Source organism: Silurus aristotelis (genome assembly GCF_946808225.1).
Source record: "Silurus aristotelis genome assembly, chromosome: 1".
Lineage (NCBI taxonomy): Eukaryota > Metazoa > Chordata > Actinopteri > Siluriformes > Siluridae > Silurus > Silurus aristotelis.
Genome location: NC_139574.1, coordinates 35356352 through 35378767, shown reverse-complemented (window position 1 = coordinate 35378767; position 22416 = coordinate 35356352). Strand labels below are relative to the sequence as shown.

General features: G+C 41.3%; 1 protein-coding gene across 5 annotated transcripts in view; it reads left to right on the top strand.

Moving 5' to 3' along the window:
- Positions 1 to 22416, top strand: part of cadm4 (cell adhesion molecule 4) — a 206298-nt gene that overhangs the window by 145684 nt on the left and 38198 nt on the right. For 3 of the 5 annotated variants that reach the window (XM_083537910.1, XM_083537907.1, XM_083537908.1), the window contains exon 2: positions 18660 to 18806. In XM_083537910.1, coding sequence (XP_083394036.1) covers positions 18660 to 18806 — 147 coding nt within the window. Of the gene's footprint in view, positions 1 to 5473; positions 7069 to 18659; positions 18807 to 22416 lie in introns of those variants that run through there. The other 2 variants (XM_083537909.1, XM_083537906.1) reach the window with 2 other exon arrangements.

Sequence of the window (22416 nt, the reverse complement as noted above, 5' to 3'; positions counted from 1 at the left end):
GTGTATCTGAACCCCGAACACTGTCAGGAAGACTATTCCAGAGTTTAGGAGCTAAATGTGAAAATGCTCTACCGCCTTTAGTGGACTTTGCTATTCTAGGAACTACTAGAAGCCCAGAGTTTTGAGATCTCAGGGAGCGTGACGGATTGTAGCGTGTTAAGAGACTGGATAGATACATGGGAGCCAAACCATTTAGTGCTTTATAAGTGAGTAGCAGTAGTTTGTAGTCTATTCGAAACTTAATAGGAAGCCAATGTAGGGACGATAAGATTGGGGTTATATGATCGTATTTTCTTGACCTAGTAAGAACTCTTGCTGCGGCATTCTGAACTAACTGAAGCTTGTTTATTAATGATGCAGGACATCCACCTAGTAATGCATTACAGTAGTCTATTCTAGAGGTCATAAACGCATGGACGAGCTTCTCTGCATCAGATATAGATAACATATTTCTTAGCTTAGAAATATTTCTAAGGTGAAAGAAGGCTGTTTTTGTAACTTGATTGATGTGATTTTTAAAAGATAAGTTGCTGTCTAAAATAACTCCCAGGTCTTTTACCGTTGAACTAGTAGTTACAGAACAACCGTCTAAATGCAGGCTGAGATGCTGGAGCTTCTGTGTACTATTTTTTGAAAAGGGTGTGGCTAGTGACATGACACAGATATATTTATGCTAATTTGGAGTGACTTCACATAGCGACTACCAATGAAAATAAAGTTTGTGTGTGTGTATGTATATATACACCACTTATTTAAAACCTACAAACCTCACATCTGTTTTCTTTGTCACATGATTCCAATCTGTCAATCATCCCGTTCCAACCCCGTATCCTCTTCCTGACCCTTACGCGGGATGCAGCACATCAGGCACGCCTCCTTCCTCCCCGCACCCGCTTCCTCTTCCTTCACCCTCTAAGCGGTACGTTTTGATTGGGAGACGTTTTTGCAGCTGTGTTGTGATGATTAGCGTTGCCATAGCGCGGCTAAATCTGTACAATAAATACACTCTGTGTGCTTTTTTTATTACATTTTTTTGCTCTCTTTCTGTCTCTCACGTTCGTCGTTGCACGTTTCTATTCTCGTCCTGGGCTCCTTGTTATTCTCACTCTACCCGCTGCGCATTTGTGTGCGTAAAGGTGTTATGTGCGCTAGGTGCTAATTGGACTCGGAGGGTCATTAATATTCTCCGCGTAGCTCCGCTTGTCAAGAAAATGATGAGCGCGTGATTTTTTTTCCCCCTCCTACTGAAAGGGAACTAAAGAAAAAGGATGAAGGATGAAGGGATAAAGAAAAGAGCAAGGTTCATAGTCATGCTGTAAGGTCACGGGGGGGGGGGAAGACAGAGGGGAGGGAAAAAAGAGCAATTTAAAAAGCGGCGAGTGGAACATGGGCACTGAGAGAATGATGGTGAGAGCGAGGGAGAGAGACTGAAGAGACAGAGATGGATATGGTGCCAAAGAGCTAATCAAAGGCAAGAGAGAGGCTTGATTATGCTATCATTCCAGAGAGGAAATATGCTCACGTTGTTTTGTCGTGTACTGGGAATTGTTTGTGGGATTGGAGGGGGGGGGGGGGGGGGGGGGGCTTTTTCTGGGCCTCTTTCTAGTCCTGTAGGGTGGAAAAACTAAATAAATAGATAAACAGTCAGATATATGCATGATCAAACGGGCTTGAAGTGTATTTCTGTGTAAGTGTGTGTTGTTAACGGATATAATGCCGTGCCCTTGCCTCGAACATGGAGGGTGTAAATAGGACTGTTGGCGTGGCTGTTCAAAATGGTGTTAATTGTATTAATTGTGTACATAAGATGCGTGTACGTGTGTGTTGTGGTGATTGTTGCCTTTCCGTGGTGTGTGTTAAGCGTTCATAGGCTGAAAGTTAGGGAGCTGCTTTAATGAGTCAAGCTCAGAGGAAGCTGTCTGATTGAGTAATGACTGCCGGCTTGGCATAAAAGCCCTGCACAAACAAACAACAAGACTCAGAGGGAGAGAGGCGGCGTGCCAAGTCAGTCATCTGACACACACACACACACACACACACACACACACACACACACACACCACACACATGCACCCACACACACACACACACACACACACACACACACACATGCACCCACACACATACCCACTCTTCCTCTGTCTCGCTTATGACACGGTAACGTGCATCTCTCCCACGCAAAGAAATAGCCAGGAGGACAGGAGAGAAAATTGAATGTGCCGTAAGCAGAGCACAGGATCGGGACATCAAAGTCTCTACAGGCATCGGCATGCCAAAGTCCCCAGCATTTACCTGCTCCCGGCTGCCCAGCCATCGCCTCGGGCCTTCTGAATTCGCTAGAGCTCTCTGTAGGAGTTTCCGGCCTTTCAGTGTTGCTATTATTTTATATAAATATAGTATATACATACACTATATAGAACGTCTTTGTCATTACAGCACGGTGAAATTATTTATTCACGTATCCCAGGAAGGATATGTCAGGAAGCTGGGGTCAGAGCAGCCATAATACAGCACCCCTGGAGCTCAAAGGGTTAGGGGCCTTCCTCAAGGGCCCAAGAGTGGTAGCTTAATGATACTAGGGCTTGAACCACCGACCTTCCGATCACTAAACCAGAGCCTTAACCACTGAGCTAGCACTTCCCTTCACTTGAAATAGGAGAGTCTCAGCATGGCAATGCCCCTGTGCACAACGCCAGTATCTATGGTTTTGTTCGGTGTCACCCAGATGGTTGATGGGTTCTCTTTGGTGTCAAGGTTTCTTCCTCATAACATCTCTGGAGGTTTATCCTTGACACTGTTGCCACTGGCTCACTCATTAGGGATAAACTTAGGGACTCATTTATGAATATGAAATTTATTTATCAATAAATACAATCTATTTATTTCTATAAAGCTGCTTTTGGGCAATGTCCATTGTTAACAAACTTTGACTTGACTATACAAATAAAATTAGGTCGGAGTGGAAGCTCTTGAGTGGCCTGCTTTAGACCTCAACCCTACTGAGGACCTTTGGGATGAATGTGAACGCTGAATCAACCCAGGCCTCCTCACATCAGCTACACTAGTACCTGACTTTACTTACACCCATTGCGGATTAATGAGTACAAATCTGCTGGTGGGTGAAGTGCTGCATCTCTCTTAATGAAGCTATTGATGTTCACTCCTTGTGGCAGTTCTCTGTATATTTCTCATATAAACTTTTTTTTTCTCCAGTCCATCAGATTAAACTCTCAGTCCAATTATAAAAAAATTACCATATTTGCAATTTTATTTACAGTTATTTAAGGGACACTCAAAAATCATCTATTTAGCTCAGAAAGGTCACTAGATAATGACCTTCTCTTACAGGATGTTGTTTATAAATGTTATAAATTCGACAAATACCAGTGTGTTCATCTCATACCTTCCAGCCAGTCAGATTGAAGAAGAATGTTCAGAGAGAACATGGACTATATAAATATATATTACAGTGGCCCCCGTGTCTTAGAACGTAAAGTTCAGAAAAGCCACAAATTTTGGACGCACCCCTATGGTACCTTAGTGAATTCATTTAGGCATTATGTCACTTTAATACAATAATATGTTGTAAAAATTGTTATGCAATTTGTTAGTAAAAACATCGATTAAAATGATTATTTTCCTAACGTTCCTGAACATTCGGTCCCACTGCGGAATTGCAAAACTGCGGACCTCCGCAACTTGCTGTTAGGTTCCAAATGAGAACCCGCGAATTTTCCGAGCTGCGAGTTCCGAACCGCAAATTTTTAGGGATAGATAGATGGATGGATGGATGGATGGATGGATGGATGGATGGATGGATGGATGGATGGATGGATGGATGGATGGATGGATGGATAGATAGATAGATAGATAGATAGATAGATAGATAGATAGATAGATAGATAGATAGATAGATAGATAGATGTTGAGTTGAAATGGAAGTGCAGTCTTTCTTCATGTCTCTGACTAATTATTGTCTTCTTCCAGTTTAGTCCACAGTGGTTTGGGCGTGTAGTACCTGGAATGGATAAGCAGCATGGGGAGGATTTGGACGTCTTTAAAATGAGCTTCACGCACCCGCCTTAAGCCCGTTAAGTGCTTTGGCAACTCTTATTTCATTGTAACTCCAATGACGGCCATTAACAATTAGATTTGGAGGAGAATTGGAAAAGGGGAGACAGGAAGACGGATGGGGATGCAATCTCAGCCCCCCCCCCCCCCCCCCCCCGTCTCTGTATTTGTCGGTCTCCCGCAGGCACGAGTGCAAACATACACAGTGAGGCAGGCCGTAATGAATGCGAGGGGCACAAATTAACCAGCATCTGAACGTTCAGCCAAACAGCAGTCGCCTTTTGACGGCTGAACCTGCCTGTGTGTATTCAATTTGAGCTCATTTTGTGGAGATAATATGAATTGTAATGTTGTGAGAAACACGTTCCTGGATGGAGTTGTATTCATTGGACATGCACACACACACATAAACACAAACACGCACAGGGATAATCCCTCTTTCAAAACAAACTATCCCATCAAATATATCAAAATTTATTTATTTATTATATCGACTGCATTTAACAGTTTCGTTTAACTCATGTGAGGTTTCCAGTGGAAATATATATTTATATTTTCCCAAAAGGAATAGAACACAACCCAGTGGATGATTTTATATTATTTTTATTATTATTAATACGGATTTCATTAGGTAGTCAAACAAACTGTAACTCATGAAACAAGATACTGTTTGCCTCCATTAAAATTTAGCTTTCCCCAATCAGCTTGTTAAACCACTGGGAAACACAGTAATTCTGGAGTATTCCTTTAACCTTCATTGCTTTATATGCAGATATACATCAGGGCCTTATTTCTGAGATAAGATAATTCTGAGGGGTCAGTACACATTCCATTTGTTTGTAGAATTAGGAATAGACTTTGTCATAAAGGATGTAGATTTAGATCCCTTAGTGGCAAGGGAAAAGATAAAGGGTCTCCATAGAAATCCAGTGAAGAAGTATTAGGAATGATAGGAGTATAGCAGGATTTACACGTATAGAGAATGAGAGGGGATGGAGCGAGAGAGAGAGAGATATGGAGAAAGTAAAATTAAGAACTGGAAACAGCTTATTAGGAATGCTCTTATCCTCTATTGGATTTAAAAGGTGTTCATTCTACACATAGATGTCTGCATTCAGACAATGTATTAGATAGGCTTTGGATGTCCAGAGTCAAGTGGTGCTCTGTACGCGAGACACACGAGCGACTATACATCCGATCAGATACAGAGCAATTGTGTAACGAGGAAAAAAAAATAGTGTTGGCCTACCATTATTGAACCCTGAATCTGAGTGACTTTCTGTTTGTCTGGCTGAATAGGCGTATTGTGCCTCAGTCTGGCCTTGACACAACAAATAACACATATTTGGGTTATTGCGCATCTGCAAACGCACACCCCCGCGGCGAACAATGCGACCAGAGGCGACGAATGCTTCATAAATACGAGGCGTCAAAGCTCGACTCCGGGATTACTGATGAGAGAGTTGACGAGAGTGCACAAACCGAGGGAGCTCGAACCCGAACCATTTGTGGGGAGGACGGAAGAACGGATTGGGAAGGTGGAGGCGGAAGAACAAAAGCAAGGGGACGACAGAAGGCGGAATAACTTTCACCTGGCTTTACTGACTAAAAGGGATTGATTGGAAGCAGGGTCTGTGCAGTAACCTGAGGGGACCGCTGAAACTCAGCACCATCTATCATGTTGGTCTGCCCTCTGTTTTATTACTGGCCGCCGATGACACCACCTTATATCAGATAGGAGTGTGTGCTGTGCTCGCACACCTCACCTACACACTCGGGCCTCACGCAGGGGGATATTAGTCCTGCCACCTTGGTACCGCTGTTTCTCTCAGTGCTCTGTGTGTATGTGTGTGTGGAAGTTCAAGATAGATAGCAGGTGTCTGTGTGTGTTCAGGCCATGTGCAGCAGAGCGAGGCATGCTCTTAGAAGTCTAGACATATCGCATCCGTTCAGGTGTTACCGATTTTTTATTAATATTTTTTCACTGGCCAAGGACTGACTTTTAACATTTGACGTCTGTTGCTTCTGATTGGATTCTGGATGTTTTCGAGTTCGTATACCGTGAGATGTGTACTTCTGCTCTGATTGGTAAAGGAAAAAACTACAGCATTGTCTTAGGCAAGCAGAAGATCAGAGTGGAATAAGGTTGCTGAGGTTGGCATTTCCCCCCCCCCCTTCTTCTTCACAAAGCCTAGCCCAGGTCTATTTGTCATTTTTGCCATTTTGCGGCTTACCTTTTCATTCCCGCATACTTTTTATGTAGCTTTGTGAATGAGTCACCTCACCCAGATGGAACCCGGCATCGATCGGTATTGACGCTTGTTGCTACACTCGAGCGGTGTTGTGAAAATAAGTCTTGGCATTTACCAAGCTGGGCGTCGCCGGACTCGAACCCGAGCAAGTGTACTTCAGGATGAGAACTTCTGAGAGCGGAAGTCGGCGACAGTAAAAAACGAGACTCTCGATCCCGTGTATGTGCCGATCATTATCGAGGTGCAGAACTAATTAACCCGCGCTCTGGTTGTTAATAGGAGGCTTGCATAGGAGTGCAAGCGAAATTATGCAGCCTTGAAGTTGTTCTCCCCCCCTCTCTCTTCTCAAATGAGAAAGTTGGAGGGCTTTAATTTGCAGATATCAGTTATAGCTCCTGCTGGAGTGTGTGAGTGAGGTGATGAGAGTTTGAACAGCCGGGTGAAGTGTTTTAATTAGCTGAAACCTTACGCTCTGCTGCTGCGCCACTGTAGGAGTGGCATCTAGTGGTTGAAGTTTAGCCGAGTCTCAGCTGGGTGGCGAAGCAAAGTGTGTGAGTGTGAGTGTGTGTGTGCGTGTGTGTGTGTGTGTGTGTGTGTGTGTGTGTGGCCTGGCCGAAGCCACAGAAGCCCCATTGACCAGCCTACGACAGTCAATAAACAATGAGAGCAGGCCAGCGATCTCGCCTCTTCTCTCGCTCCATCACTGTCCTGCTCGTTCAGTCGTCCCTTCTGCTCTCCCTCTGCTGTAAGTCTTTTTCTCTCTCTCTCTTTACAGTCTATTCTGTCTATTCAGCCTTTTTCTAGGTCCTCTCTTTATATCCAGACCATCCTTGTCACATGCAATGTCTCATAAACTGAATGTTTTGAACCCTGTAGATTGCATCTTACCATCTTCCTCTTCATTGTTTATATCCAGGCTTTTCATTACAGTGGAAGCATAATTTATGGGCAAAAAGGGCGCAAGCTTCGATAGTACAGTCAGGGGATGGACAGAGTCATAGTGGGCTTCCAGATTTACGGCTGCAGTGCATCAAGCAATTTTCAACATCTCTCTGCAGATTGCAGTCCAAATCAAATGTGGCTTTGGATATGAAAAGATATAGAAATAAGATCAGCTCAAAATTGGTTGTGCCCGGAAGAACACCGAGGGGGAATGCTGATTTATAAAAGTAATATAGGTTCAAATATAAATAAAAAAAACCCAACTAGAAATCATTTCTCCATTAAAGTATTTTTTTACACATTTTCTTAACTAGCTTCATAAATATTTAAAATCTTTATAGGGAGCACTGCACTACGTGGACAAAAGTTTGCTGATCATAAGCTTTTAGTCCGTTTTTGAACATCCCATTCCACATCCAGTCCCGATTTTCTGTTATAATAACCTCCACTTTTCTAAAAACATGTTCCATTAGATCTTGGAGAGTTGTGCTCATTCAGCCACAAGGATGTTAGTAAAGTCAGGTCCTGGCATAGGGTGAGGAGGCCTGGGATGCAGTCAGTGTTCACATTCATCCCAAAGTTGAGGTCACTAAAGATCTTTCACTCCAACCCTTGCACACCATATATTTATCGAGCTGGTTTGTGCACAGGGGAATTGTCACGCTAGAACAGGTTTGGAGCTCCTCTTTCAAAAGAATAGAAAATTTCATTCCACCTCATCCAAAGCCACCCTATACAATTGTGTGCCTCCAACTTTCAAAATATATAACTTTCAAGATAATGACATGAATAAATATAAATGTATGGATAACAGTGTCAAAGGGGACCATATGGAGTCATTTTTAGAAAACAAAAGCTAAAACAGCAGGATTTCAAGTATTCCTGGATAATGTGAACTGGCGAGCTAACATGTCTGGCTACAAATTCTTGTCAGATTGTATTATTAATCTAGCTAGCCACAACAGTAAACAGTATAATGGATATGTATAGGGATGTGGTTTTTAAAATCCTCTCAGAAATCGTGCCAAACTGTCTTATATCATTAAGCTAATTAGGGATGGTAATCAATATATCAGAATCATAGCTTAAATCATATCCATATTTGAAGGCTAGCACAAGCCAACAGCCCACTTTTAATAACAATGCTAGTCAACAAGTTAATTTACACTGAACCCTCATAGCACTTGTAATGGTTTTCATGCCTTTAATGGGACTTGTCTTGGTTTTAATGGAAACTGTAATTGTGTAGACCAATTAGGGACCATTAAGACATGCTTGAGCATCCAGATTCCAATATGTTTCTACAATGGATTCTTACATTTTTGCTGATAATTGTTGAATAATGCACACAAACACACTATGTTACAGAAACTATAGTTAACAGCTGAAGGGTTATAATAGTATTCGCGATGGAAACCATTAAAATTTTTGTACCAGTGGCTGGATAGATAAGAGTGGGATGATACTGAAACAATTGTAGAAAATAAAAGCTAAAAAAAAAAAAAGCTGGCTACAATTTACAATTTCAGATTGTTTCATTAATCCAGTTAGCAACAAAATTAACGAAAATGGTTACGTGTAGGGACATGGTTTTTAAATCCTCTCAGAATCCTGCCAGAATGCCTAATATCAGTTAGCAAATTAGCGCTAGTAATGACGAAATCAGAATCCAGAATTTGTTCTTTGTTTTTTGAAGATTATTGTTGAATGTACACAAACAAACTACGTAACAAAAACTATAGCTAACAGCTGATGGGTTGTAATGGCATTTTTTAATGGAAACCATTAGAAATTTTTGTACTAGGGGCTAATGTAATTTTTTTTTCCAGCAGAGTTTATTGCTGATGCTAGCCTAGCTGATTTAAGCTAACCTGGTAGACTTTCTGAGAAGTCCCTTTTCCAGTAGTCCTCAGAAGTTTTCTCAGGCGATCTCTCCGGAGTAAAGCTGACAAGATTTTTGAGACTTTTGAGGATGTATTTGAAGACTTCTCAGATAAAAGCTATTTGAGTGTGACCATTAAAACACTCTGACCTCAGAAGCGAAACTCAATGAGAGGGACAATGTGTGAGATTGGGAGGTAAAAAGATAGACTGCAGGTGAAATAAGGCTTGAATTGTACTGGGGGAAAGAGAGATGATTGTTGCGCAGTGAAAAAAAAAGAAAAAGAGCTAGAGAGAGAACTTCTTATTGTACAGGAAGCAGCATGGTGGGAGGAGATATGCCAGCAGCTCTGTTAGCTGACCCCTGAAGTATGGAGGAGAGTTTCCAGCTCAGGGCCTGTGGCTAAAAGTGCTGACCTAGGAGCATCTTGGCCCATGTTTATGGCGCTGATCATTCGCCATGTGAAAGGCAAACAGAGGTCGATCGGCACTATTACTCAGGGGCTTGATAAACGCAAGCCCGAGAGAGGCCTGAGTGTTCAAGGCAAACATCTGTTCGAGGAGTAATTTACACTGTGCACCTATTGTTTATTACCCAGAGTGTTTGAGCCTGTTACTTAGCAAGGACATGGTTGCTGCCTCTCTTAGGATCAGCTCAGCATGAGATGGAGGATGCGTTGCCTTTTTCTTTCTCTTTTTTATGTTTCTTTACTGCCACTACTTTTTTTTGTCCTCTGGCTTTTGAATACGCATTGTTTCAGCAGTGCTGGGCCTCGATGCCAGCTGGAGGGAAGCTGTACATATATTCTGAATGTCTGAATACAGAAGATCATTCTGGGGACACAAGGTAGGGAGGGAGGGAGGTTTGTGAGCGAGAGAGAGAGAGAGAGAGAGAGAGAGAGAGAGAGAGAGAGAGAGAGAGAGAGAGAGAGAGTTGGGGGTGGTAAAAGGGGGGGCAGTGATAAAGGGGGAGGGAGGGTGGGTCTTTAGCCTTGGCAGCATGACTGCTATAGAATTCTTGCCAATAAAGCATTTTGAATCTAAGATGGTAACAGGGATAGAAGCCAGGTCCCACACACACACACAGAGAGAGAGAGAGAGAGAGAGAGAGAGAGAGAGAGAGAGAGAGAGAGAGAGAGAGAGAGAGAGAGAGAGAGAGAGAGAGAGAGAGAGAGAGAGAGAGAGAGAGAGAGAGAGAGAGAGAGAGAGAGAGAGAGTGTGTGTGTGTGTGTGTGTGTGTGGGTGGGTGGGTGCTCCAGGTAAATAGTGCAACATCCCTGCAAATGTATTTAGAATCCCTTTCCTATGATTCCCATCTAAATACAACGTAGGTACCAACAAACGTCCAAAACCTCGCAATGAACAGAGCAGCAAAAAGGTCTGAAAGAGGAAGGATAATCCAAAAGAGTGAGTGAGAGAGAGGGAGAGAGGGAAAACGACGGGCAATCCTGAGTAATGGAGAGAGAATGTGGGATGAAATGAAGTGTTTCAAGGCGAGCGAGTTTCAGGGAGCGATACGGTTGAAATATGGCAGCAGGATAGGGGGGCGTTGAAGAACATGAAGGTCAGAGAAAGCGACAGAGTGAAAGAAAGACAGAGAGAGAGAGAGAGAGAGAGAGAGAGAGAGAGAGAGAGAGAGAGAGAGAGAGAGAGAGAGAGAGAGAGAGAGAGTGTGTTTTGGGGGGGGTGAGATAAGAAGCCCAGCCGAGCAGGCTGAGAGCAAATGTAGTGATGGAAGTGTGGAAACGAGAGCGTAAGCAGCATAAATAGAAGATCAAACGCAGGAGGAAGGAGCGTTTGCCACTGCAGGACGCCTGCAGAGCGAGGAACGGAGGGGGAAAATTTGAGGCAAGCACAAGTAGAAAGGGAAGGAAGGAAATGAGAAAAGAAATGAACATCAACTGCTGATGTGTAATTACAGCGGTGGGGACGAGAGAAAGATGTTCTGCGTTTTTTCTCCTCATCACATCGACTTCGCAGTCTCTTTCATTCTGCCCTTTATTTCTCTCCTTCTTTTTCTCTCTCTCTTGCTCTCATTTTTGCTTTCCTCTCGCATTCTATGTCTCTGTCTCACATACAAAACCCCAGCTGATTATACGCAAAGCCTGAGCTGCAGAACAAATCACAATATGGAGCCGGAACCAAACAGAAGTCTTTGTTGGAGAGAGACGGAATAAAGCAAAAAGCAAAGAGAGAAACAGACAATGGTACTAAAGTGAAAGGAGGGGAAGACATATAGGGACAGAGGAACTGAGTAAACGGAGAAAATAAGCGAGATCAAGAAAAGGCCGCAGTACGAACGTCGGATGCGTGAGGGAGAGGAGGGAGGAGAAGAAAATGAGGGATTAGGCTATAGAAGGAGGTTTTTGGTGAGGATTGAGTGTGTAGGTGTGAAAGACAGAGAATGAGATTAGACCGGGGGGAAAAAAGCAGGCGGTGGGAGAGCGAATGATGAGGTTTTCAAAGCCAAGAATAGGACAGATCGAGAGGATCAAGAGAAATGGGGACAGGAAAAGGAAATAAAGGGAAGATTGGAGCAACGACAGAGAGGTAATGAAGAGAAGAGAGTTATAAAAAATTATGTATTATTTATAGCCATGGTGTATTTTTTTTTTTTTTTTTTTTTTTACTTTTTTTTTGTTACTGTATTCTCCTGGCATCGAGTGTAATTCCTCAGAGAGAAAGAGAAGAGAGTTTTCATTTTGGCTTAGTGAGACTGAGATAGAGAGAGATGGAAGAAAAATGAAGGAGACGAAGAGGAGGAATCTGTCATCACCAGCAAAGCATATCCCCACAGAGCTTACTGATTATGTGGAGCTAATGAAAGCACACACACACACACACACATGCCCAAACACACACACACTGTAAACAAACTGTAGTAAACATGCTGGTTATTAGGTCTACATTTTCAAAGGCACACAGACCACACACTTTCAAATGCACACACACACACACACACACACACACACACACACACACACACACACACACACACACACACACACACTTATACTTACACTTGCTCAAGTAGTCGACACATTATGCTTCAGGTGGTGTGAGCAGATGTGTCTGTAATCATTGATAAATTGGACAGAGGGAAAGAGGAGCGAGGGAAGGCGAGGGAAGAAGACGAGGGAAGAAAGGGTCAATTAATACAAAGTGGCTTTCACTCTTTCACCAGATGGGAGAGTAAAACTAAGGATGAGTTCTGCGAAAACATGTAGATAAAAGAGTAGTCGAAACGAAGACATTGCCCTGCGTCTCCTAATCTGATTTGGCATTCCATGTGCATGTCTTTCTTCCCTCTCTCTCTCTCTCTCTCTCTCTCTCTCCCTCTCTCTTTCTCTCTCTCTCTCTCTCTCTCTCTCTCTCTCTCTCTCTCTCTCTCTTACAGTCTATATGTGTGTGTGTGTGTGTGTGTGTGTGTGTGTGTGTGTGTGTGTGTGTCTCAAGTTACATGGAAAGGAGTATTGGGACACCTGACAATTCTAGCCATATGCCATATGTTTCCCTTCATTTGAAGTGTCATTCTGTCACAGTATGACAATGCCCCTTTACACAAATCCAGCTCAGTGAAGATCTGCTTTACATGGGTTGAAGTGGAAGATCTTGAATGGCCTTCTATAGAATGAGCACAAATCTCCAAAAGGACACTGCAAAATCTTGAGAACATCTTCCCAGAAGAGTGGAGGTTCTTATAACTGAAAAAGCATGCTCAGATGTCTACAATCTTTTTATCCATATAGTGTATGGTATTATGATTCCAAAATTTGTGTCTCATTTCAATTCATTTTCAATTCATTTTTATTTGTATAGCACTTTTAACAATGGACATTGTCTCAAAGAAGCTTTACAGAGATAAAGAAATATGTTTGTTTCTTATATTTGTAAGTTTGCCCCTAATGAGTGAGCCAGTGGTGAATATGGCAATGAAAAACTCCCTCAGATGGCATGGGGAGAAACCAGATTTCGAATGTCCATTTACAGTTCCATCATTGTTATGGTGTTCAGTGATAGGCGCTTAAATGCACCTTCATAATTAACTTTTATATTGGTTTGAAAGCCGAATTAATAATTTCCCAATTTATATGCCATTAGCACGGCGTCATGGCCACACCGTCCACAGCCCTTGGAAAAAATGTTTCCCCATCAGCCCCCAGAAATTTTGCAATCATGTCCTAATCTCTTGCACCTGTGTCTCATATTCGCCGTGATTAGTAACATGAGTTTCAGCGTCTTCTGTCAAGTGTCTGTCGATTTTATGTCTGTGTGCCTCGTATTCCCACAGACTCGTTTTCTTTCCATTCATTTTTCCACAGTTGTTGTTGTTGGTTTTCATTCTACCTGATCGAAATCGCCGTTTGTATCCATCAACTCAGATTAGTGACGCATAGCTCCCTTGCATGATAGGAAGGTACGTCCTTCTACAAGTATACTAATTAGCATATGGGAAGTGGTAGGTCAATAGTTGAGATGTTGGACTTTCTAGAAGAAGGTTGAATTCAAATCCCACCACCACCACCATCAAATTGCTGATGAGCAAGGCCCTTAACTCCCTTAATGGGAAAGTGGTTAGCTCATTGGTTAAAGCTCTGTGTTCCAGGGATGCTGCATCATTGCTCGCCCTTCAATCTGGGCTTAGCTTCCTAACATCGCTGGGATATGCAAAAAAGAATTTCACTGTGCTTTGAGGTACATGTGTCAATTAAAAAAGCATTTATACAACTGTTCGGTTGTATAAACCACTGGATAATAACTTCTGTGAAATGCTATAAATGTAATGTAAAGGTATTCGTGTATCCTATACTAGCATGTTCTCGTAACTTTTTTGTAACTGGTGGAATGTTTGGATTGAAGTGTGTATGTTTGTGTGTGTGTGTGTGTGTGTGTGCACTGTGTGTGGTGGGCAATGCGTCCCCCGCCAGTCATAAACAGGCAGTAACTCAGCCTTCTAATCCTTTCCTGGCTACTGATGGTGTGGATTTACTGTACTCTGGTCCTGGCATTCTCTCAGCTTCCTAAATCCAATTTGCCTACACCTCCCATAATTCACCGCTGCTCCTCTACGACATTTTACACCCATACCTCCCTGGCCTTGTTTAGTCATCCCGTACTCTTTTGATTTATTTATTCAGAAATGATGGCCTGTCTTTCTTGCACTCAGGTCCAGTAAATTAGGGCATTTGTTCAGGACACTGTCTTGAGTCGGACATTGGTGTGTTCTTGAGAGTGGTTTTACTGCATCGGGACGTCGCCCCCATCTGACTTCAAGTGCGTTCGAACGTAATTTTCTTTTTCCATCCTCGCTTCCCAGTTAAATGTACCTGCTTTTCAGAGCATTTCACTATTGATTGCTGTAACCCACATCTGAGTATGTTAAGTGCACTTGTTTTTTGTAGTAGCTTGATTTTAATAGGGTCATGATTAATCGGCCTCCTACAGGTTGCTGTGTTTTTCTGCTGTGCCTCATCAGTGGTTCAATAGCCTACCCATGATGCACCTGTCATGCACATTTCCCCCAAGAGGTTACTGATGAAGCCTGCATTTGTGTTACTGTGGTAAATCTCCACAGCCGTCTCTGTTCGGTCTCCCTGGCACTTTTTCAAGCTTTGGATAAATGGTTGGGCAGATTTTAGTCATTTGTTTTGCCACCATTGCCACTTCATTTCAGTCATTTCGCTGGTGAGGATGCAGCTGGCAGATGCTTTTTAACAAATCTTCAATTAGCCCTGGTTTTGTTTGACTTCCTAGTCCAACTCACATCACCACTGTTTGTCTTGAATTTCCATGATATTTGTTCCCAATTTGGTTGGGAGTCTTTCATCACTGGCTCTTCACTGCCAAGCCTTCCCTTGATGTATAGAACAATTAGGGCTCATTAAAACAATAGCAGCATGGTCCGTAAGTGCCAAAGTGCTGACTAATGACTGTTGTTAGAATAATCATCGTAATGGCTGTGGCATCAGCGATCGCCCAAATATCAATCACGATATTGATGAGCAGAATGGAAGTCTTAATGGTCAAATTACAGTGACAATTGTTTGGGTGGTGGGGTAAGTTGGATCTAGTTGTGGTGCTAAGGTCTGTCAGACTCTCTTTTTCTTTTCTCTCGTTGTCATCCTTCTTTCTTACTTTTTTTCATTTCAACTCAATACCTTGCCTGAGAATGTTTTATTACCCTTCAACCCTTCTGTGGTGAATGCAGTGGTATGGTCCCTAAACCTGATTAAGTCAGACTAAATCAAATTTAAATGAAGTCAGAGGAGCAGGACGAATAGTGATGGGCGATTTGCACTGCCAAACATCTTCCTTCTATAGGCTGTTCTTTCACTTTCTCTTCTATTTCTCCTTTATTTATTTTTCGTTTCTCGGCATGCCTGGGCATGAAGGACGTGTACGAGACTTTTATTGCTCTGTAGGTGTACAGCTGCCTCAGCACTTCTTGTTGAGCTATAGCTCTTGATTGCCACCATTTACGGTGCATGGCTTCAGGGATATCCAGAGAAAACACCACCTGGTGTGGTGGAGAACAGGTGCGATAGCAATATGCTCGGTTACCTGGGGTATCAAGTCATGTGAGTACCCTGTTCAGGTCCCAACTCAGCATGGCTTCACAGTAGTTAACTGATTAATTGGCCCTTACGAGTCTAGCCGTAAGCCAATTAGCTCAGGTGCTTGGGTGGGAGAAAGGACCTCAAGAGATACGGCAGTCTTAACAAATGCAACAAGAGCATGCTGATGCCCAATATCTTTCCGATGCTACAGATGTATAAACATCTTGTCCGGTTTGTGGGCTAGGCTATAACGTCAGGCCTCATCAGGCCTCATCAGATCAGTGCAGCTCTGCTGCCACCTACAAAACTATGACAGCTCCATAGTGGTCATCCAGGTGAGAACAGCAAGCTGTCAGGTCAAGGGTCATCGATACTGAGTAGCAGGAACATTTAAACGTTTGTATCATAGCAAAGAAAAACAAGTATACAAAGCTTGAAGTAAACACCTAAGGCAGGGAACAACCCCAGCACCCTAAATAACTGGAGTATGCTGTTTGATTTAACACCACAGACTGGAGTCAAACTGATTCATTTATAAGCAACAGAATGTATTTTTTGCGGGAAGAATTTTAACTAAAAATAACAGTAACAATATTATCCTGTCAAATTCTAAATGACAGGCACATTTGGCTTAGTAGTAGTAGCAGAAGTAGTATAGCAGTAGATGTAAAATAGTAGAATAGTAGTAGCATGGTAGTAGTATTGTAACAGTATAGTAATTGGAGTGTTATAGTAGTTGTAGTGTAGTAGCAGAGTATTATAATAGTAGTTTGTGCAATATAGTAGAAGAGGCAGCAAAGTAGTAGTAGTATAGTAGTACTAGTAGCCGCATAGTAGATGTAGCAGTATATTATCATTATAGTCATAGCAGCAGTATAGTATCATTATAGTGAAAGTAGCAGTATTATAAATGTAGTACAGTATCATTACAGTAGTAGTAGCAGCAGTATAGTAGCAGTGTGACAGCAGCAGCAGCAGTATAGTAGCAGTATAGTACTAGTAGCAATTGCATTGTAGCAGCAGTAGTATAGTATCATTATAGTGAACGTAGCAGTAATATAAATGTGGTACAGTACTAGTAGAAGCATTATTGTATCATTATAGTAGTAGCATAAGTAGTAATAATAATAGTAATAAGTAATAATATAGTGGCAGTAACAGTATACTATAATTACAGTGACAGCAGGAGCAGTGTAGTAGCAGTATAGTACTAGTATCAATAGTATTGTAGCAGCAGTAGTATAGTTTCATTATAGTAGCAGTATAGTAATAGTAGCAGCAGTGTAGTAGCAGTATAGTAGTTCAAGAAGCAGTATAGTAGCAGTAGTATAGTAGCAGTGTAGTAGCAGTATAGTACTAGTATCAATAGTATTGTAGCAGCAGTAGTATAGTTTCAATATAGTAGCAGTATAGTAATAGTAGCAGCAGTGTAGTAGCAGTATAGTAGTTCAAGAAGCAGTATAGTATTAGTAGCAGAAATACAGTATCGCAGTAGAAGTAGCAGTATAGTATCATTATAGTCATAGTGGCAGTATAGTATTATATTATATTCTATTCATTATAGTAGTAGCATAAGTATAGTAATAGTATAGTGGTAGTAACAGTATAGATTTATTACAGTAGTAGCAGCAGCAGCAGTGTAGTAGCAGTTTAGTAGTTCAAGTTGCAGCAATATACTAGTAGTATCTGCAGTATATTATCAGTATAGTAGTACCAGCTGTTTTATAGTATAGAAGTAGTACAGTACAGTAGCAGTTTTAACAGTAATAGTATTTGTAGTAATATAGAATTAATGTAGTAGTAGTAGTAGTAGTAGTACAGTAGCAGTTTTAACAGTAATAGTATTTGTAGTTCTATTAGTGTAGTATTAGCGTAGTAGCAGTATAAACATCTTGTCCAATTTGTGGGCTATACTGTAACATCTGGCCTCATTAGATTAGCAGTAACAAATTTCGGCCCATGACCCGATCTAAGTGCAGAGTTACTGTTTTTTTCGGAGACCTCGGCATCAATTGCAGTCTCCCAGAACGGCGCACATCCAGGGACTTTATTTTTGCTTGCAGGCTAACGGCACGCCGTGCACGATTGCAAAAGCCGTGGCCAGACGCTGCTTAGTTCAACATTAGCAATGCAGCACTGGTTCCAGCAAAATCCTGCAAAAGCCCAGAATATGGAAATGCAAAATTTGAGAAATCCAATGCCATGTGCCAGTGAGCGCATTAGAGGTGCGCGACTGCCAGCACACATCACAGTGCGTCAGTGGGCAATCTGTGTGTGGGAGACGGCTTCAAAAAAAAGGACAGTGCACCAGTTATCACTGATTTCCCCCAAAATCGAGTTTCTTGAAACCATTCTCAGGAGCCAGAGTGTGTACTTTTGTTTCAGACCATGCTTTTAGCCTAGAGCAATTACAAGCAACAGGTTTTTCTTTTTTTCTTTTTTTTTTAGAAATATGTACAACTATAAAACGAAACAAGATTATCAGTGAATGACCAGAAATTATTATAAAAATATTCTAATTTTGGAGAATGGAACAATTTATCATTAAAAGCCCACTGTACACGTTATTCACTTTTGCTCATTTGCATTCACTGTATGAACTGATTATTAATTTTCTTTTTTCTGTGTAGAGTTCAAGTCTCTGTGGCTGACAAGTTAGAGAAAGCGCTAGCTAGGTGTGCATTGTACTGGGATGATTAATGACGGAAATAATGCAGACATGTGCAGGGATAATCTTTTAAAGTTCAGTGCTTGTTCTGTACAGTGTTTGTCTTCTGTTTTGAAATGGATTATTTATGGTGGAAAACCGTGTGAACCGACTGAGGAGCGTGTCAGCCCACACTTATGGAGAAGAATAACAATTATGACTGTGAGCTAACCAACATGTAAATTGATGTTGTTTCTTTTTTTTCCCTCTCTCCTTTTCTTCCTCTCTCCCTCTCTCTCTCTCTATCAGCACGAGGCCAGGCAGTGCAGGCTGAGAATGTAACAGTTCTCGAGGGCGGCACAGCGCAGATCTCCTGCCGCCTACAGAACTATGACGGCTCCATAGTGGTCATCCAGAACCCGCGCAGGCAGACTCTTTTTTTTAACGGCACGAGAGGTGAGCACAGCAAGCCAGAGGGTCAGAGTTCTTTAACACCCCTGACCGTGTGGCATGAACTTTCAAACTTTTGTATCAGAGCAATATAAACTCAGATTATACAAAAAACACCTCAGGGTAAAGCAGGACGCATAATCTAGAAAGCATCGTCAGCTGGAGTGCGCAGTTTGATTCCACAACAACAGTGTGCACCTGATTCCTTTAAAGGATTAATTTAACCGTTATAACCAAAACAACTGTAGTAACAATATCACCCAGTCAAATCCTAAATAGGCAAAAATTATTCTAGTGTGTGTAAATGTTGCCTCAAGACAAGCTGAGCTCCTGTTGGTGAATAAATAGTATTGTCAAAAAAGGAGTTAAAAAGCAGTACTGGGTCTTATTGTGCCTTAATGACGACCTAGCTACCCCCTTACTGGACCCCCATGCAGTTTGCGTATCAACCAAACTGTTCTACGGATGACCCCATCTCCACGACCCTTCATCTGGTCCTCACCAATAAGGACTCATATGTACAGGAGTTGTATAATGGTTAAAATATATTAGTAGAATAGTATAGAAGTAGTAGTAGTAGTAGTAGGATAGTAGGATAGTAGCAGCAACATTATAGTAGCAGAAGTGGTCATATTGTGGTGATAGTAGAATAGTTACAAAAAGGGTAGTGTAGTAGTAGTAGTAGTGGTATGGTAACGGAAGGGTAAGCATTGTGGTGATAGTAATATAGACGCAGAAGTGGTAGAATTGTGGTGATAGTAGTATAATAGAGTAAGGGTTAGCATTGTGGTGAAAGTAGTGTAGTAGCGGAAGGGTAAGCATTGTGGTGATAGTACTATAGTAGAGGAAAGGGTAGTATTGTGGTGATAGTAGTATAGTAAAGGAAGGGGTAGTATTATGGTAACGGTAGTATGTAACAAAAGTGTTAGCATTGTGGTGATAGTAGTACAGTAACAGAAGGGTTATCATTGTAGTGATAGTAGTATAGTAGCGGAAGGGTTAGCATTATGGTGATTGTAGTATAGTAGAGCAAGGGGTAATATTGTGGTAACAGTAGTATAGTAACAGAATGGTTAGCATTGTGGTAATAGTAGTAAAGTAGCGGAGGGGTTAGTATTGTGGTAACAGTAGTATAGTAACAGAAGGGTTAGCATTGTGGTGATAGTAGTATAGTAAAGGAAGGGGTAGTATTGTGGTAACAGTAGTATAGTAACATAAGGTTTAGCATAGTGGTGATAGTAGTTTAGTAGAGGAAAGGGTAGCATTGTAGTGATAGTAGTATAGTAAAGGAAGGGGTAGTATTGTGGTAACAGTAGTATAGTAACAGAAGGGATAGCATTGTGGTGATAGTAGTATAGTAGAGGAAAGGGTGGTATTGTGGTGATAGTAGTATAGTAAAGGAAGGGGTAGTATTGTGGTAACACTAGTATAGTAACAGAATGGTTAGCATTGTGCTGATAGTAGTATAGTAGAGGAAAGGGTAGTATTGTGGTGATAGTAGTATAGTAAAGGAAGGGGTAGTATTGTGGTGATAGTAGTATAGTAAAGGAAGGGGTAGTATTGTGGTAACAGTAGTATAGTAACAGAAGGGATAGCATTGTGGTGATAGTAGTATAGTAGAGGAAAGGGTAGTATTGTGGTGATAGTAGTATAGTAATAAAAGGGTTAGCATTGTGGTGATAGTAGTATATTACAGGAAAGTGTAGTATTGTGATAACAGTAGTATAGTAACAGAAGGGTTAGCATTGTGGTGATAGTAGTATAGTAGAGGAAAGGGTAGTATTGTGGTAACAGTAGTATAGTAACAGAAGGGTTAGCATTGTGTTAATAGCAGTATAGTAGAGGAAAGGGTAGTATTGTGGTGATAGTGGTATAGTAGAGGAAGGGGTAGTATTGTGGTAACAGTAGTATAGTAACAGAAGGGATAGCATTGTGGTGATAGTAGTATAGTAGAGGAAAGGGTAGCATTGTGGTGATAGTGGTATAGTAGAGGAAGGGGTAGTATTGTGGTAACAGTAGTATAGTAACAGAAGGGTTAGCATTTTGGTGATAGTAGTATAGTAGAGGAAAGGGTAGCATTGTGGTGATAGTGGTATAGTAAAGGAAGGGGTAGTATTGTGGTAACAGTAGTATAGTAACAGAAGGGTTAGCATTGTGGTGATAGTAGTATAGTAGCGGAGGGGTTAGTATTGTGGTAACAGTAGTATAGTAACAGAAGGGTTAGCATTGTGGTGATAGTCGTATAGTAGAGGAAAGGGTAGCATTGTGGTGATAGTAGTATAGTAGAGGAAAGGGTAGCATTGTGGAGATAGTAGTATAGTAGAGGAAGGGGTAGTATTGTGGTAACAGTAGTATAGTAACAGAAGGGTTATCATTGTGGTGATAGTAGTATAGTAGAGGAAAGGGTAGCATTGTGGTTATAGTAGTATAGTAGAGGAAAGGGTAGCATTGTGGTGATAGTAGTATAGTAGAGGAAGGGGTAATATTGTGGTAACAGTAGTATAGTAACAGAAGGGTTAGCATTGTGGTGATAGTAGTATAGTAGAGGAAAGGGTAGTATTGTGGTGATAGTAGTATAGTAAAGGAAGGGGTAGTATTGTGGTAACAGTATTATAGTACAGATGGGTTAGCATTGTGGTGATAGTAGTATAGTATAGGAAAGGGTAGTATTGTGGTAACAGTAGTATAGTAACAGAAGGGTTAGCATTGTGGTGATAGTAGTATACTAGAGGAAAGGGTACTATTGTGATAACAGTAGTATAGTAACAGAAGGGGTAGTATTGTGGTAACAGTAGTATAGTAACAGAAGGGTTAGCATTGTGTTGATAGCAGTATAGTAGAGGAAAGGGTAGTATTGTGGTAACAGTAGTATAGTAAGAGAAGGGTTAGCATTGTGGTGATAGTAGTATACTAGAGGAAAGGGTAGTATTGTGATAACAGTAGTATAGTAACAGAAGGGGTAGTATTGTGGTAACAGTAGTATAGTAACAGAAGGGTTAGTATTGTGGTGATAGTAGTATAGTAAAAGAAAGGGTAGCATTGTGGTGATAGTTGCATAGTAGATTAATGGGGTAGTATTGTGGTAACAATAGTATAGTAACAGAAGGGGTGGTATTTTGGTGATAGTAGTAACATAGTAGTAGTAGTTTTAGTAGTATAGTGTTTGAATGTTTATTAAAGTTGTTTGAAAGTACTGTAGTGGCAGCAGTATGCTGGTGGTGGAAGCATAGTGGTAATAGTACGATAGTAGTAAAAGAGTGGTAGTATACCAGTAGGAGTAGAAGTATGGTAGCAATGTAGTAATGTGAAAGCTGTAGTAATGTTGTTAAAGTAATGTAGTATAGTGGTAGTAAAAGAATAGTAGTGGTATACTAGTTGTTGTAGTTTTTAAAGTTAAATAGTATAGTAGTTATAGGATAGTGGGAGTAGTAGTATAATGGTGGTAGTATAATATGTTATTAGTAGTAGTAGAAGTAGTAGAATATCAGTAGTGCAGTAGTATAGATATGGTAGAAGTAAAGCAATGGCAGTACTAGTGTAGTAGTGGTAATGTTGTTGAATTATTGTGTTATAGTAGTAATACAGTGGTAGTAGTTGTTAAATAACAGTAGTGCAG